The sequence below is a fragment of the Orcinus orca genome, chromosome 3, assembly GCF_937001465.1.
Source record: "Orcinus orca chromosome 3, mOrcOrc1.1, whole genome shotgun sequence".
NCBI lineage: Eukaryota > Metazoa > Chordata > Mammalia > Artiodactyla > Delphinidae > Orcinus > Orcinus orca.
In genome coordinates this window covers 125,175,902-125,191,763 of record NC_064561.1, presented here as the reverse complement: position 1 = coordinate 125,191,763, position 15,862 = coordinate 125,175,902, and the positions used below count along the sequence as shown (strand labels likewise).

Sequence of the window (15,862 nt, the reverse complement as noted above, 5' to 3'; positions counted from 1 at the left end):
AGCAGAGAAATAAGGAACTCCAGGTTTTCTGACTTGAGAACATGTTGGGGAGAGCACCATCTGCTACCTGTATTGCGCATCCTTTCTATCCCACCATCCCTCCTGGCACTGAACGCGGCCTTGCTTTGATCATCAGTCCTTCATCTCTCCGTGATCGGGATTTTCCATAGCCAGTTGGTGTGAAGCCCTGCTTCAGTATTGCCTGGGAAGCGTGTGAACTGTAAATATAGACACACAGGAAAAGAGTAGTGCTGGGGATGCTTCTGCTAACCATTTCCACTGAAGGGCTGTGAAAAAGGGACTGGCTGCTTATAAAGATTGTGTACCAGTGGGCTTCCCCGGTGGCGCAGTGGTTGAGAGTCCGCCTGCCGATGCAGGGGACACGGGTTCGTGCCCCAGTCCGGGAAGATCCCACATGCCGCGGAGTGGCTGGGCCCGTGAGCCATGGCCGCTGAGCCTGTGCGTCCAGAGCCTGTGCTCCACAACGGGAGAGGCCACAACAGTGAGAGGCCCGCGTACCGCAAAAAAAAAAAAAAAGATTGTGTACCGGTGAGGAGGAGTGGGAGTGGAGAGGGGGAGGCGTTTGTGAGAACATATGTTGGATTCTTTCCCGGGCCGGGGCACGAACCCACGTCCCCTGCATCGGCAGGCGGGCTCTCAACCACTGCGCCACCAGGGAAGCCTTATATATGTTGGATTCTTTTCATTCTCTTCTTAGTGACAGTGATTGATGGCATCTAGTGGGTCCCTGTTTGTCACTTCCTTGGTACAGCTGCTAGTGGGGGTGGGAGAAATCAGGAAGGGCTGGGCAGAGGACACAGCTAGTGGAGGAAGGGGCTCTTGATATGGTACTAAAATGACGTTTCTCACAGTTAAACTTACCAATGGTGTCTTCTCCTGCTGTACTTGACTACTACTAAGAGCTACTCTTTTTTGATCTTTTAGACTCTAGAAGAACCAGCGTTCATATCTCTGTCTTATTCCCCATTGCCAGAAAAGGGTTAACTTTGAGCACAAGATACCTGTAGTTTAAAGGGAATCGGAGAAGGAGGGAAATTCATCCTGGATGCTGTTTTGACTGATTATGTGTCTTATATTTTGAAATTTGACCTGGCTTTAGCTATGGAATTCTCTTGGTGTTCTAAAATGTACATTATTTAAATGATCCCCTGGGCTTCCCTGGTGGTGCAGTGGTTGAGAGTCCGCCTGCCGATGCAGGGGACGCGGATTCGTGCCCCGGTCTGGGAAGATCCCACGTGCCGCGGAGCGGCTGGGCCCGTAAGCCATGGCCTCTGAGCCTGCGCGTCCAGAGCCTGTGCTAAAAAAAGATCCCCTATTGAATATTTGGTTAGGAAGTAGGAGAAGGCTGTAAAAAGGTGAGTTGCGGGTAGGGAGGGGTGTGGTAAATTAGCTAAGTTTACAGTGATCTTATTAAGCTTGTTGCTTACATTTTCCTGCCTGCGTTGAGGCAAAAACTGTCTAAAAGTGCAAGAACAGTAATTATTTTGTGGTTAGATCATGAGCACAATGCAGCCAAACCCAGGAAGGAGAATCTGCTTCATCAAGTCTTCAGCTGTTGGTTAGGCCAAAATTTGTGTGGAAGCCTCCAGTGGGTGTTGATTTGGCAGGAAACCCCTGCCCAGTTCTTCTGGTTCTTTCTTCTTTACTTTTTCTCTGTTCCCATCTCACGGTTACCTTCCAAAATGGAAGGTGCTTTGCACTGCAAATGACCATGACAGCCTCGTCTCCCCTGTAGCAAGTTCTAAGGAAGCCAAGTAGACAGAGTCCAACTTTTGAGTTCAGGTCTCTGAGGCACTTTGGTCCGCTGGTTTCACTACAGGGTGTTGTATGCCCCAGTGGCCTCCATCCAGCGGACTTTGCGTCTTACACTTTCAGGTCAGCACAGCCAGGCTGCTTAGGTGCTTAGGAAAGATGCTCTTTGAAGAGCATGTGGTATCTGGTGGATCCTTTGGAACATTACACTTTAAACTGATGCTCACCTGCCTAACTCCTTTTTCTTCCTTTTGATCAACACTTGTTTCTTGAACACCCATTGCATGCTGGGTACTCTTCTACCAGGTGACTCCACAGATGGTATCTGTTTTAGTTCTCATAACATCTCTGTGAGGTAGCTGGTGTTGTACCTAATCTTTGAAAAGGGGAAACTGTGGCCCAGGGAAATGGTTGCACACTAAGGTAATCACGACTAATAAATTGCAGAACCAAGTTTGAAGACAGATTTTTGAGAACCCAAAGTCCAGTGCACAGCTGCACCCCATAGACACCTCTGAAAGTGACAGCAGCCTCTTCAGCCGTCCCAAAAAAGATGTTCACCTTCATCTTGTATTATCGCACCTCGCTTTGGGAAAACAGTCTATGAAGATCTGAATTGGCCTGTTTTGGTTTTGGAGAAGGCTCCACTGTGAGTTTCCTCTTAAGAAGTGAACCTTCCTAGGCAGGTAGCTTAAGCCCTGTTCACCGAGTTCATCGTAGACAGTTTGTCAGAGCAGAGCAGAGTGTGGCAGACACGTGTGCTACGGAGGTGACAATCTGTATTGGAATCTCAGCCTGCTAGCTGTGTAGCTGTGAGCAAGTTGCTTAACTCTCTGAGCCTCTTTCCTTCCCTGGTAAACGGGAATCATACCGATCCCATCAGGTTAGTGTGAGAATACATTCACGTAAGTGCCAAGTGTCAGCTAAGTGCCGAGCAACGTGCCAATCCCATGGGAGCTGCCGTCATTTGTGGTTGGCATTATCAGGATCGAGGGAGCTCCATTAGAGTGGAAACCTGGCTTGGGAACATGTATAAGTATTTGTAGAGCCCCTACGAAATACCGTTTAAACCCCTAACTTGTGTAAGGCAATAATAAAATGTGTGTGTGTGTTGACAGGGGCGGGTGGGGTGGTGGGAGTGGAGGATGGCTTAGATTAGCCATGGTGGGATGTTGCAGACTGCCAAGAGGAGAGAAGGCATGTTGGACGTAGCAAAATGCTGGCTTAGTTGCAGCCCCACGGAAGTGTGCGTGGCAGACAACTAGTGCTGAAGGACAGATGGGAACAGTGACTTGTGTTGGCAGTTGGGCAGAGTGGTCCTGGGATATAGCACCGAGCAGTAAAAGCTCTGCTGTCTACTTCTCAAGGTGTTTATTATGTGCCAGGCACTGTTGTTGTGCTTTTTTCCATCAACTCACAACAGCCCTCTGAAGCAGACTATGACTATCCGCAGCGTACAGATTAGGAAACTGAGACACAGACAAGTTAAGTCCGTTTCCCCAAGGTACACAGCTGGTAAGTGGCAGAGCTTGGCTTCCATCTCAGGCCTGTGCCTGCAGAGTTTGTGCTTTGAACCATTGCACTATATGCCTCTCAAAAGACAGGCAAGGGCCTTGCCCTTACGGCGTTTACATTCTAAGTAGGTGAGTCTGTCCAACAAATAAATATGATACAATCTGCCAGGTAGTAAGAAATACAATGAAGAGAAATAAAATTGGGTGAGGAGTTTTAGAGGATGGTGGGGGTTGATGGTTTAGCTAGTGTGCTTGGGCTGCCGTAACAAAATACCACAGACTGAGTAGCTTACACAACAGTTTATTTTCTCGTGGTTCTGGAGGTCCAAGATCAAGGTGTCTGTGGAAGTGGTTTCTTCTGAGGCTTCTCTCCTTGACTTGCCAATGGCTGCCTTCTTGCTGTGTCCTCACTGGGTTTCCTTCCGTGTGTGCACAGCCCTGGTGTCTCTCTTTGTCCTAATCTCCTCTTCTTATACCAGTCATTGGATTAAGTCCTCTCCAAATGGCCTCATTTAAACTTAATCGCCTCTTAAAGGCCCCTTCTCTGGATACAGTCACATTCTCTTGTACTGTGTGGGTTAGGACTTCAACATATGAATTTGGAGGGGACACAGTTCTGACCACAACGTTCTGCCCCTTTTTCCCCCAAATTTCTGTCCTTCTCAGAGACAAAATGCATTCATCTACATCCCAGAAGCCCCAACATCTTAACCCATTCTAGCATCAACTCTGAGTTCCAAGTCTCACCAAAGTATCTAAATCAGGTGTGGATGAAACTTGAGATGTGATTCGTCCTGAGGCAAAAATTCCTCTCCAGCTGTGAAGCTATGCAACCCAGAAGTTTTGTGCTTCCAAATTACAAAGGAGGGACAGCCATACAATAGACATTCCCATTCTAAAAGCGAGAAATTAGAAAGAAGAAAGGGGATGATGGATCCCAAGCGAGTCTAAAATGTAGCCGGGCAAATTCTGATTTTAAGCCTCCAGAATAATCCGCTTGGTGGTCTGTCCTTTGGGCTCACCAGGCTGCTGGCCCTGCCTTCCAGACCCACAGGAACCCAGGAAGAGATAGCCTTGCCCTTTAAGGAGGAGCCGGTCTGGGCCTGTGGTGGGAGTGGCAGCCCTCTCAATCTCTGAATCTGCTTCGGGGTCATTCTTCCCTTATCCAGATGGATAACACAACCAGAAAGCTCTGTTGTCCCATTCCCTAGAATCCCAGAGGTCTGACAGCCTTCCTTCACTGTTGCCCTGTCTTTGTCCCCTTTAGTCTAAATGAGCATAACCCCAAGGAAGAGTTGCTCACCGCAAATAGAGAAAGCCCGCGCACGGCAACGGAGACCCAGTGCGGCCAAAAATAAATACATAAATGTATTAAAAAAAAGAGAGAGAGAATAGGCTTGTGGTTCCCAAGGTAGACGGGTGTGGGGGAGGGATGGATTGGGAGTTTGGGATTAGCAGATGCAAACTATAACATACAGAATGAATAAACCACAAGGTCCTGCTGTATAGCACAGGATATTCAATATCCTGTGATAAACCATAATGGAAAAGAATATGAAAAACAATATGTATATGTATAACTGAATCACTTTGCTGCACAGCAGAAATTCACATTGTAAATCATTTGTGCTTCAATAAAATTTTTTTTCTAAAAGCCCCTCAAATTCCAATTTTTAACTCTCACGACTCAAACAGAAGAAGGCAGTCTCACAGCCTAGTGTAAAATAAAAGTGGTAACAGGACACTCCAGGCTCCTTCCAGAGTAGGAGTAAAGGCCCGATGGTTTGGAGATGCAGACGCTTTCACTCTTCAGTGTAAGGTCAGAGCATAGTACATTCCCTGTCAACGTGGAGCCAACGTCCTAGGGTTCCATTTATTCCCTTGGAACTCCCTCTTTGTCGTCACCTACCTCACAACTGCAAGTGACAGACAGCCTTGGCTGCGTCTTGCGGGTGCTGTTGTAACTGGGTGCTGGGTACGGGAAGCTTAGAGTCTGTCTAAACGCGGTCACCTCCTCGAGAGGTAAATATCTGATTGGTGCCTGGAGTTAGGAAGAATTATGAAGAGCATATATTTAAGCAACAGTGTAGGCTGTGAAGTAATTAACAACTTTTTTTCAAAATTTCTTTCAAAATAATTTTCAAAAGTTAATCAGACATATTGCAGATTGGGCTACAAAGTTTGCAGGCATTCTTATATCCATAAATGCCTCAGGCCGTTCCACTTATTTCTATTTTCCTTATCCTATGTTTAAGAAACATAGAGGAAGAAGGGTTAAAATAATGCATTCAATATCATTTTCTAAGAAATAACTCACCAAAGAGATTCTTGGAAAAATTTATTTAAAGAGAAGGGAGGGACTTCCCTGGTGTCGCAGTGGTTAGGAATCTGCCTGCCAACACAAGGGACATGGGTTCCATCCCTGGTCCGGGAAGATCCCACATGCCACGGAGCAACTAAGCCCATGTGCCACAACTACTGAGCCTGCGAGCCACGGCTACTGAGCCCATGTGCCACACCTACCGAAGGCCGCGCACCTAGAGCCCTTACTCCGCAGCAAGAGAAGCCACCGCAATGAGAAGCCCGTGCATCGCAATGAAGAGTAGCCCCTGCTCACTGCAACTAAAGAAAGCCTGCACACAGCAACGAAGACCCAATGCAGCCAAAAATAAATAAATAAATTTATTTTAAAAAATAGATAGATAGATAAAAAAGAAGGCAACCATGTGAGTGACATCTGGGCACCAGCTATCTGCTAGGTTCCATACTGGTGGTGTTTCATTTAATCCTCCATAACTCCTGAACTAGTGGCATCCTAACATCGGTGAGAATATGAGACTTACTGCTTAGGAAACTGAGGGACTTTGCCTGATTCACCACGTGGAACCAGGTCTGGAAAGTACTTGATGCCCAAAAATATTAATTGGATTAATTAATCTGTCAAGGTTACACATCTGGTGAGCAAATAGCCCAGATTCAAACTTGGGGACATGCTAATAATAATTGTGGTTAATGTTTGCCAGGCTCTAACTATATGCCGGGCACAGTGCTAAATATATTATACAGATTCTCATTTACTCCTTACAAAAGCCCTCCAAAGGTAGATAGTTTAAGTGTCTTTATTTTACAGAGAAATCACTGGTATTATGCTAGAACTAGGATCTGAACTCAGAAAGTGTGAGCCCAAATGCCATGATTTTAGTCACCAAATTGTACTGCTTTTATCAGTTACCTATCATTTCATCATATGAAATATTACCAAGTGATTTGGGAAAAAGGGGTTCCATGGTCAAAAAATATTGGGGGGAAACATTGCATCAAAAAGTAAACTTGGTTCCTGACTTCAGGAATTCTCTGAGCTTTCAGGATGCTAATGCAACACATGAATCCTCCAGAGAAGACATAGAATGCAACATTTTCTAAGTTCATTTGGCCCCCTTTCCCACCAGGACAGTATTAGCATCTCACTGAGCCATTATTCTGTGGAACACAGTTCATGAAATGCTTGCCAAACTCGACAGAGGGTTGCTGTATCATCTCCTTCCTGAAGAGGAGAATGAGAAAGACGTCCTCAAAAGCCTGCTCCGTGCCTGTTAGGTCTTGGACTCATATACTGCTTCTTTTCATGGTATTGTAAGTCTGTGTTTTAAAGAAAATAATTAGCATTATTTTAATATTTCACATCATTTTCTTATAGTGAACCAAATAAATTTTATATGAGAGAAGGCTGGGGGCCCATGGATGCCTGCCTCAGTTGTGCAATATGTGTTTTTCGACATCCCTGTTCCCCTGAGCTAATTAGGCTGATAGAATTGTGGTGACAGTTTTTTTGTTTTTTTAATTGAATATAGTTGATTTACAGTGTTTTAGGTGTACAGCAAAGTGATCCAGTTTTTTAATATGTGTGTGTGTATACTTCTTCAGATTCTTTTCCATTATAGACTACAAGATATTGAATGTAGTTCCCCGTGCTATACAGTAGGTCCTTGTTGTTTATTTTATGTATAGCAGCATGTATCTGTTCATCCCAAATTCCTAATTTATTCCCTCCCCTCCTCGTTGTGACAGTTTTGCCTCAGCCTCCAGTGAATGGAAAGGTTTACTGTGAGAACTGAATCTAACCCTGACTTCTGACATTTTACTTCTCATTGGCACAAAAGGTGACCAGTTACACTGTACACGTAAAAATAGCTGGTCGTTTTTATCCTTTTGTAAAATATTTCATATGTTGATTTTCAAAATGTTTCAGGAGAGAAATTGACTTGTAGTACTTGAAAGTTCACGGATTAGGGCACTACATTAAAACAGGGTTTGTGCAGGAAAAAACACACCTTCTGTTTCTAGGCCAGCAGCTCTACTTTGGGGACATTTATTTCATACAGTGCTGTATGATACAGACCAAGATTTATAGTTGGAGATTTCCTGAATAACAACTCAGATAGCAAATGCCTCAGTTAAACAACTTTCCTGTGCTCTGCAAAGCAAAAAGTAGCACAATAGAATGGATGGTTTGTCTCCAGATTTCTGTGAGGTGGTATTTTGGCTTTTGGTTTTGTTTTGTTTTGTTTGTTTGTTTTTGGTTCTCTTGCAAGACAAAATGACATTAATTATTTTTCTTTTTGGCCTTAACCTAAAATTGGAAAATTTTTACCTTTCTCTCCCCTTCATCCTTCTCCCAGTATCCTCCCCTGCCACACACCCCTCCTTCTCCCGGTCTCACTTGGAACGGACCTGGTACTTTTCCACACAGAGCTACTTAATGAAAACCATCTCAACTCAAACAACAAAAAACAAAAAAACAAATTTGAAGACAGTCTGCTTGAATGATAGAAAGGAAATTCCTTTTACCTCCATTTTGTTGTTGCCTGGTAAGTGATTCAGATTTTCCTTCTGCAGAGAGAAGAGAACGCAAGCAATACTAATACAAAAGAGCCCCATTTCCTGCCCCCCCCACCCCGCCCCCCGAAAGGAAAATAAGGTTCTGCGACAGCCTTGAAGATGCTCATAAGGAATAGCTTCACCTCTGGTTTGGGATGAGATGTTCACATATTGGTGTTGAGGTTCAGTACGAGCAACCAATGGAAGGAACGGGGAAGAAGCAGTAAATGCGAGGGCAGCAGGAGGAGACACAGGCCAATTCTGGTTTTCTGTGGGTTTTCAGGTCAAATTGAAGACAGTCTTTTTAACCAATGGTGCTGAGACAACTGGATGTCCACATTCAAAAGAATGAATTTGAGGGCTTCCCTGGTGGCGCAGTGGTTGAGAGTCCGCCTGCCGATGCAGGGGACACGGGTTCGTGCCCCGGTCCGGGAAGATCCCACATGCCGCGGAGCGGCTGGGCCCGTGAGCCATGGCCGCTGAGCCTGCGCATCCGGAGCCTGTGCTCCGCAACGGGAGAGGCCACAACAGTGAGAGGCTGCGTACCACAAAAAAAAAAAAAGAAAAAAGAAAAAAAAGAATGAATTTGGACCCTTACCTCTCACCAGTACAAAAAATTAACTCAAAATGGGTAAAAGATATAATAAATATAAGAGTTAAAACTATGAGGCTCTTAGAAGAAAACATAGGTGTTTGTGACCTTCAGTTAAGCAGTGGTTTCTTAAATATGACATCAAAGTACAAGCAAAAAAAGAATAGATAAATGGGGGACTTCCCTGGTGGTCCAGTGGTTAAGACTTCACCTTCCAATGCAAGGGGGTGCAGGTTCAATCCCTGATTGGGGAGCTAAGATCCCACATGCCTTGCAGCCAAAAAACCAAAACATAAAACAGAAGCAATATTGTAACAAATTCAATAAAGACTTAAAGAAAAAAAGAATAGATAAATGGGACTTCATCAAAATTACAACCTTTCTGTGCTTCAAAAGACACCATCAAGAAAGCAAAAAGACAAGCCATAGAATGAAGAAATATTTTCAAATCATGTGCCTGATAAGGGATTTGTATACCAAATATATAAAGAACTCTTATAACTCAATTATTTTAAAAAACCCAGCTAAAACATAGGCAATGGATTTGAAACGACGTTTCTCTAAATAAGATATGCAAATGGGCAATAAGTACATAAAAAGATACTCAATATCATTAGCCATCAGAGAAATGAAAATCAAAACCATAATGAGATGCCACTTTGTATCTACTTAGGATGGCTATAATCAGAAAGACAGCTGAGTGTTGGCAAGGAGCTGGGGAAATTAGAATCCTCGCACAGCGCTGATGGGAATGTAAAATGTTGCAGCTGCTTTGGAAAAGTCTGGAAGTTCCAAAAAAGATTAAACATAGAGTTACCTTATGACCCAGCAATTCTACTCCTAGGTATATACACAAGAAAAAGCAGAACGTATGTCCTTGCAAAAACTTACACACTAATGTTTACAGCAGCATTATTCGTAGTAGCCAAATAGTGGGGAAAACCCACATGTCCCTACACTGATAAATAAAATATGATATATATCCATACAGCAGAATATTATTCAGCAATGAAAAGGAATGCAGCCCTAATATATCCTACACTATAGATGAACCTTGAAAACATTATGGTAAGTGAAAGCAGCTAGTCACAGACGGCCATGTACTTTATGGTTCCATTTACATGCAATGTCCAGAATACGTAGATCTATAAACAGAGAGTAGATTAGTGGGTTGGAAAATTGGCAGTAAACAGGGAATATTGTAAATGAGTTATAGGGCTTCTTTTCAGAGTGATGAAGACGTTCTAAAATTGTTAAGTGATGGTCTCACAACCCTGTGACTATGCTAAAAGTCACTGCGTTATACATCTTAAAAGAGTGTATGGTGTGTGAATTCTCTCTCAGTAAAGCTGTTATTAAACACAACAAAATCACATAATTAGTGTCGTACAGAATTCCATTTATAATTTTACACTCTTGGACTAAAACTCAGCTCAGAGTTTTAAGTGACCTGTTCCAGGGCATCCAGCTAGTGATTGGAAATCCAGACTTCCTGAACATCAGGCCAGTTGTTTTCTGTATTGTGATTGCGACAGGAAGTTTGACCCCAACAGACCATAAAAATCCCACTTAATGGATTTCATTGATTTGGCTGGGTAACACTAGCTTTGTAACAGATAAGCCACTGAGGCTGAGGTTGGCAGTAGAAATGTAATTCTTTTTCAGGTAACATGCAGTAGCTTAAGGCAAGGATGAGGGGGTACAGGAGGCTCCTTACCAGGCAGATAACCCAGGTCCCCGGGTTCCTCAGGGACCCAGGCTGATGGGAGATCTTCCATCTTCTTTCAAGGTTGCCCTGAGCTTTAGCATCCTGCTAGCAGACGGGGGGAGGGGAGAGTGGAGGCTTTTGAAACATAGGTCCAAAGGATATTTAGCCCACGTGATGACTGGGTACTAGTTTAGAAGCTTGCATATTATCGCCCCTGCTTCCCTGTGAGGCAGTTTAATACCCTGAGAGCAGTGTTAGGGAACCAGCCTAGCTGGTTATGCTGGCGCAGAGTTTACTGACTGTTCCAGAAGAATGGTCTTGCTATCATCATTCAAACTTTATTGATCATATACTGACTAATAATTGATAAGTTTCCAAGCTGTATATTATGAGGAGACTCTTAGAGATCCTGCCTTGTCTTGTCAGAGTTCTCGAGGAGGTGACCCCATTTAGACAGACTCTAAGCTTCCCATACCCAGCACCCAGTTACAACAGCACCCGCAAGACGCAGCCGAGGCTGTCTGTCACTTACAGTTGTGAGGTAGGTGACGACAAAGAGGGAGTTCCAAGGGAATAAATGGAACCCTAGGACGTTTGCTCCACTTTGACAGCGAATGTACTATGCTCTGACCTGACACTGAAGAGTGAAAGCGTCTGCATCTCCAAACCATGGGGTCTTTCCTACTCTGGAAGGAGCCTGGAGTGTCCTGTTACCACTTTTATTTTACACTAGGCTGTGAGACTGCCTTCTTCTGTTTGAGTCGTGAGAGTTAAAAATTGGAATTTGAGGGGCTTTTTGAAAAAAAATTTTATTGAAGCACAAATGATTTACAATGTGAATTTCTGCAGTGCAGCAAAGTGATTCAGTTATACATATACATATTGTTTTTCATATTCTTTTCCATTATGGTTTATCACAGGATATTGAATATCCTGTGCTATACAGTAGGACCTTGTGGTTTATTCATTCTGTATGTAATAGTTTGCATCTGCTAATCCCAAACTCCCAATCCATCCCTCCCCCACACCCGTCTACCTTGGGAACCACAAGCCTATTCTCTCTCTCTTTTTTTTTAAAATAAATGTATGTATTTATTTTTATTTGTTTATTTTTGGCTGCACTGGGTCTCTGTTGCCGTGCATGGGCTTTCTCTAGTTGCGGTGAGCAGGGGCTACTCTTCCTTGCACTGCACGGGTTTCTCATTGCAGTGTCTGCTCTTGTTGCAGAGCACGGGCTCTAGGCACGCGGGCTTCAGTAGTTGGGGCACACAGGCTCAGTAGTTGTGGCTCACGGGCTCTAGAGTGCAGGCTCAGTAATTGTGGCGCATGGGCTTAGTTGCTCCGTGGCATCACAAGCCTATTCTCTATATCTATGAGTCTGTTTCTGTTTTGTAGTTAAGTTCATTTGTGTCATAGTTTAGATTCCACATATAAGTGATATCATATGGTATTTGTTTTTCTCTTTCTGACTTACTTCAATTTAGTAAAAATTATAATCTCTAGGTCCACCCTTGTGGTTGCAAATGGCATTATTTCATTTTTTATGGCCGAGTAATATTCCATTGTATATATGTACCACATACATATTCTTTGTCTGCTCATCTGTCGATGGACATTTAGGTTGCTTCCATGTCTTGGCTGTTGTAAATAGTGCTGCTATGAATATAGGGGTCTATGTATCTTTTTGAATTAAAGTTTTTTCCGGATATATACCCAGAAGTGGGATCACTGGATGATATGGCAACTCTATTTTTAGTTTTTTGAGGAACCTCCATACTGTTCTCCATAGTGGCTGCACCAATTTTCATTCCAACCCACAGTGTAGGAGGGTTCCTAGAGGAGCTTTTTGATGTCTTTCAATTAGTAGCTCTATGGCCTTGGCTTTTCTGGGCCTCAGATTAGCATCTGCAAGTGGTGATCCTAATAGCACCTTTCCTTATGGGGTGGGCTCGAGGATTAAATGATAATCCCCGTCAAGTATTAAATCCAGGTTCTAGAATAAAATAGTGCTAATAAACACTAGTTACCATTGATGGTAATAGCATTTTCTTTTGACTTTCAAGGTAGTGAAACATTGATGCCTAATGTTGCAAAAATGCTACATTTACAAGTCAGTGGCAGTGTCCTAAAAGATGTTATGATGTAACTGCGATGCTTGGAAAATGTTTTTCCTAAGCAGTCAGAATCTTTCATTTAATAACAATCTGTTGGGTGCCCACTATCTGTAAATACATTTCCAGGATAAAGGGATTATGAAAAGGAAGAAGAGATGGCTTTTGCCTTTGAGTACTTCATGATGTCATATGCGTTAGCAATGGCTACATTTTAAATAGGCTATAGTTAACATAAGTTTTTCGAATAGTTTTTTCAGCCAACTACGCATATATTCTAACACAGACAAAAATTAAGGTGATTATCCTTTTAAAAAGTAAGACCAAGTCTAAAATATCACACTTCAGAGTTGTTTTTATTTTAACTTCCTGCCCCTTGGTCCCAAATGTCAATTTATCTCCCCCACTCCTACTACAAATTGTCAATTTACCTCTCTGCCACCCTTCATACATCTACCCCCGATTATGGGATTATTATAAAGCAGTTATATACTGTTGTGTTAGAAACAATTTTGTACATTTTTTCAAGATAATTATTTGAAAACAGGTTTGTTTTAATGTGAAGTAGCATAATGCCGTAATGTGTAGTTTATTTCGATTAGAAACTTGGTCTAGTGCAATGGCTTTTAACTTGGCCAGATTTTTATCAAAAAGGCAATGTTGTTATTGATTTCTTACATTTTTAAAAGTTCATCAAGGCATTGGTACTCTTACGTTCATTTGAAGCCCTTGTTTGTTATGTGAAAGCAAACTTGTCATCTCATTTTATCAGTTCCTTTTTCTCCCAGTTTCCCCAGTCCCCCTAGGATGTTAGACCTGGGAGAGACCTTAACATCCCATCCTTCTCATCTCCTGCCCCTTTAGCAGAGGAGAAAAATGAGGCCCAGAGAGGTTAGGGGGCATGCCTGGGGTCACACAGTGGATGTGGGGCTGAGTCCTCCCTCCACACGGCGCCCCTCTCCCTGGCTGGGAATATTCTCTTTCCTTTGACCCCCCTCCTGCACTTTCTAAGCTGTCACCAAGTCTTGTTACCGTTTCCTTGAAATGCCTCTTGTTTTCCTTCCTTCCCCTTTCTTCCTGTCTCATCCAGTCCCTCCACTCCTCACAATGGGAAAGGCTGACAGAGCGCTTTATCTTTGGGGCATCCATCATACAAGATTACTTTTCTCTAATTACCACTGTCAGCCTGTCACTCCTCTGCTGCGAAGATGCCAATAGCTCCCTGCTTCCTGTGGCAGCAAACGTCGTCACTTCTCTTCACGCCAGTTCCCTCAGAGCCTCACTTCACTGTGTGCTCAGCTTTATTCCTTTCTTCCCACGAACCCCAAAGGCCCAGAGTCTTCTCTGGGTTTGCTCTGTGAATCAGCCATGTTTCCTTTATGGCTTTAGTATGTCCTGTTCCCCAGCTCCTAAGCGCTTCCCCTGCCTTTCCAAAGACTCCCCTTTTCTAGGCCAAATCCAGATCCCACCACCTTCTCACTGTTTTCCCTGCTACTCCAGTGATAATCCAACGATCCCCTTTATTCCCCAACTTTTTCTTCTTATGCACTAACATGTAGCATTGGGCAGCATAGCCTCTCTTACATGGCTTCCTGGTTTTTCCCCACAATTGTGTTGCCATCTCAATTATGCTTAATGCTCTTAGAAGGCAGGGCTTATGTTTATGCTTTTCTCATATACTCCACGTTTTACATGGCCTAAATAAGTGGTCAGTAAATACTCCTTGCTTATTAGGGACTCTTTGAGCTTTTCAAAGATGTTGGCCAGAGCTGCGAGCGATTGAGACGTTTTACAGTGTTCACTGCTTGGATCACGATCAGTTGTTAATACTGCAGAACAGCCCTCTCCCGACTGCCAAGTGTTGATGGGATCGGCGCTGTCGCTGTTAATGATCTTCTGCGGGGACTGGCTATATAGGTGTGGAGCTCACACTCATAGTTGGTGATTGGGCGGTGGGTTCGTGGCAGGGAGGTGAGAGCTTGCACCCCTGCCTCTTGGGTCTTACAGTAGGGAAGAGTTCTTCAAGAATGGATAGGAAGCGCATTATTCTCTGAGCTCCACAGATTCTCAGCACACCAGTGTGAAATGGGAACTGGCCTGGCTCCCCTCCCACTGTGTGTTTTTGAGCCAGTAGTGACCTTGGTGCTCTCTTTTCTACAATACTGGCACAATGTCCTAAGATTTAATCTCATCTTTTTCAAAATCCAGTAAATAGCTTCCCCAAAAAAGGTAAGCATGCTGTAATAAGTTCCTGGTATTGGAAAAAGGAATGTGTCCTATTTAAAGAAGACAGCGTCTGCTTTCTGAATTTCACTGTCCCTTTTCCACGCTTCCTACCTTTCCTGGTAGTCATTTCCAGACTGAGGCAACTGCAAATTTTACTGCACCTGGGACTACACTCTCCCCACAGCATAACCCCTACAAGAATGTCCTCCACTAAGGGCTCATAAACTTGGAACTGTTTTTTTCTGTAATGTCAGCAAGACTCATTCCACCCATACAAATAGGCTTTGGCCTTTTTCCTCTTTGGCACAAAAGAGAATTGGCAGAGACTCTGATAAAAGTGAAGTCGACAAGCTCTGGCTTGGAAGTGAGTTCAGTGCCTCTGGGCTTGTCATCCCCCTTGTTCCTGTGTGTTCTCAATTCTTGTCCCACCCAGAAAGTTCTCTCTTCCCATCTGTGACACCTAAAGATGTTTCACATCCCGCTCCCTTTGTTAATGTCTCCATCACAGGTAGTAAGATACTGCATCTCTTCAGTTATAGAAAGTTACTTGAACTGGAGTCACCTTAAGGTTTTTTTAATCCCTTTAGGTGGATGGAAGTCTGCTTAGTGGAAGAATTGCCACCAACCACTGAACTGGAAGAAGGGCTCCGGAACGGAGTTTACCTTGCAAAGTTAGCCAAGTTCTTTGCCCCCAAAATGGTATCGGAGAAAAAGATCTATGATGTGGAACAAACACGTTACAAGGTAACTGAGATCTAATTGGTCTGGCCTCCAGCTCAAAGTGGAAGTTCAGTCTTTCCCTTCCTTTCCTTTCTTTTAGTGTTTCTATAAGGATTTGGTGGGAGATGGGTTGTGGGGAAAGGGAATGTCCTTGGTCTTTTAAGTCTGTAAATAATCATTCCTGAGGCAGCAGCAATTTTAAAAGCAAAGCATTTGTCTATTTCTGGTCTGAGGCCGAGAGATCTCTGCTTTATGGGGCTTCCCAGCTCCCACCCCCATTATTCCTTCATGGAGGTCATTTTATTAGTGCCAGTAACTGTAAGAGTGGGGGGCCCTCTAT

At 43.6% G+C, this 15,862-nt stretch overlaps 1 protein-coding gene across 2 annotated transcripts in view; it reads left to right on the top strand.

Moving 5' to 3' along the window:
• The window catches only part of IQGAP2 (IQ motif containing GTPase activating protein 2), a 288,011-nt gene that overhangs the window by 129,450 nt on the left and 142,699 nt on the right, over positions 1 to 15,862 (top strand). For both annotated transcript variants that reach the window (XM_004270825.4, XM_033430051.2), the window contains exon 3: positions 15,390 to 15,546. In XM_004270825.4, the coding sequence (XP_004270873.1) occupies positions 15,390 to 15,546 (157 nt within the window). The remainder of the gene's footprint in view (positions 1 to 15,389; positions 15,547 to 15,862) is intronic.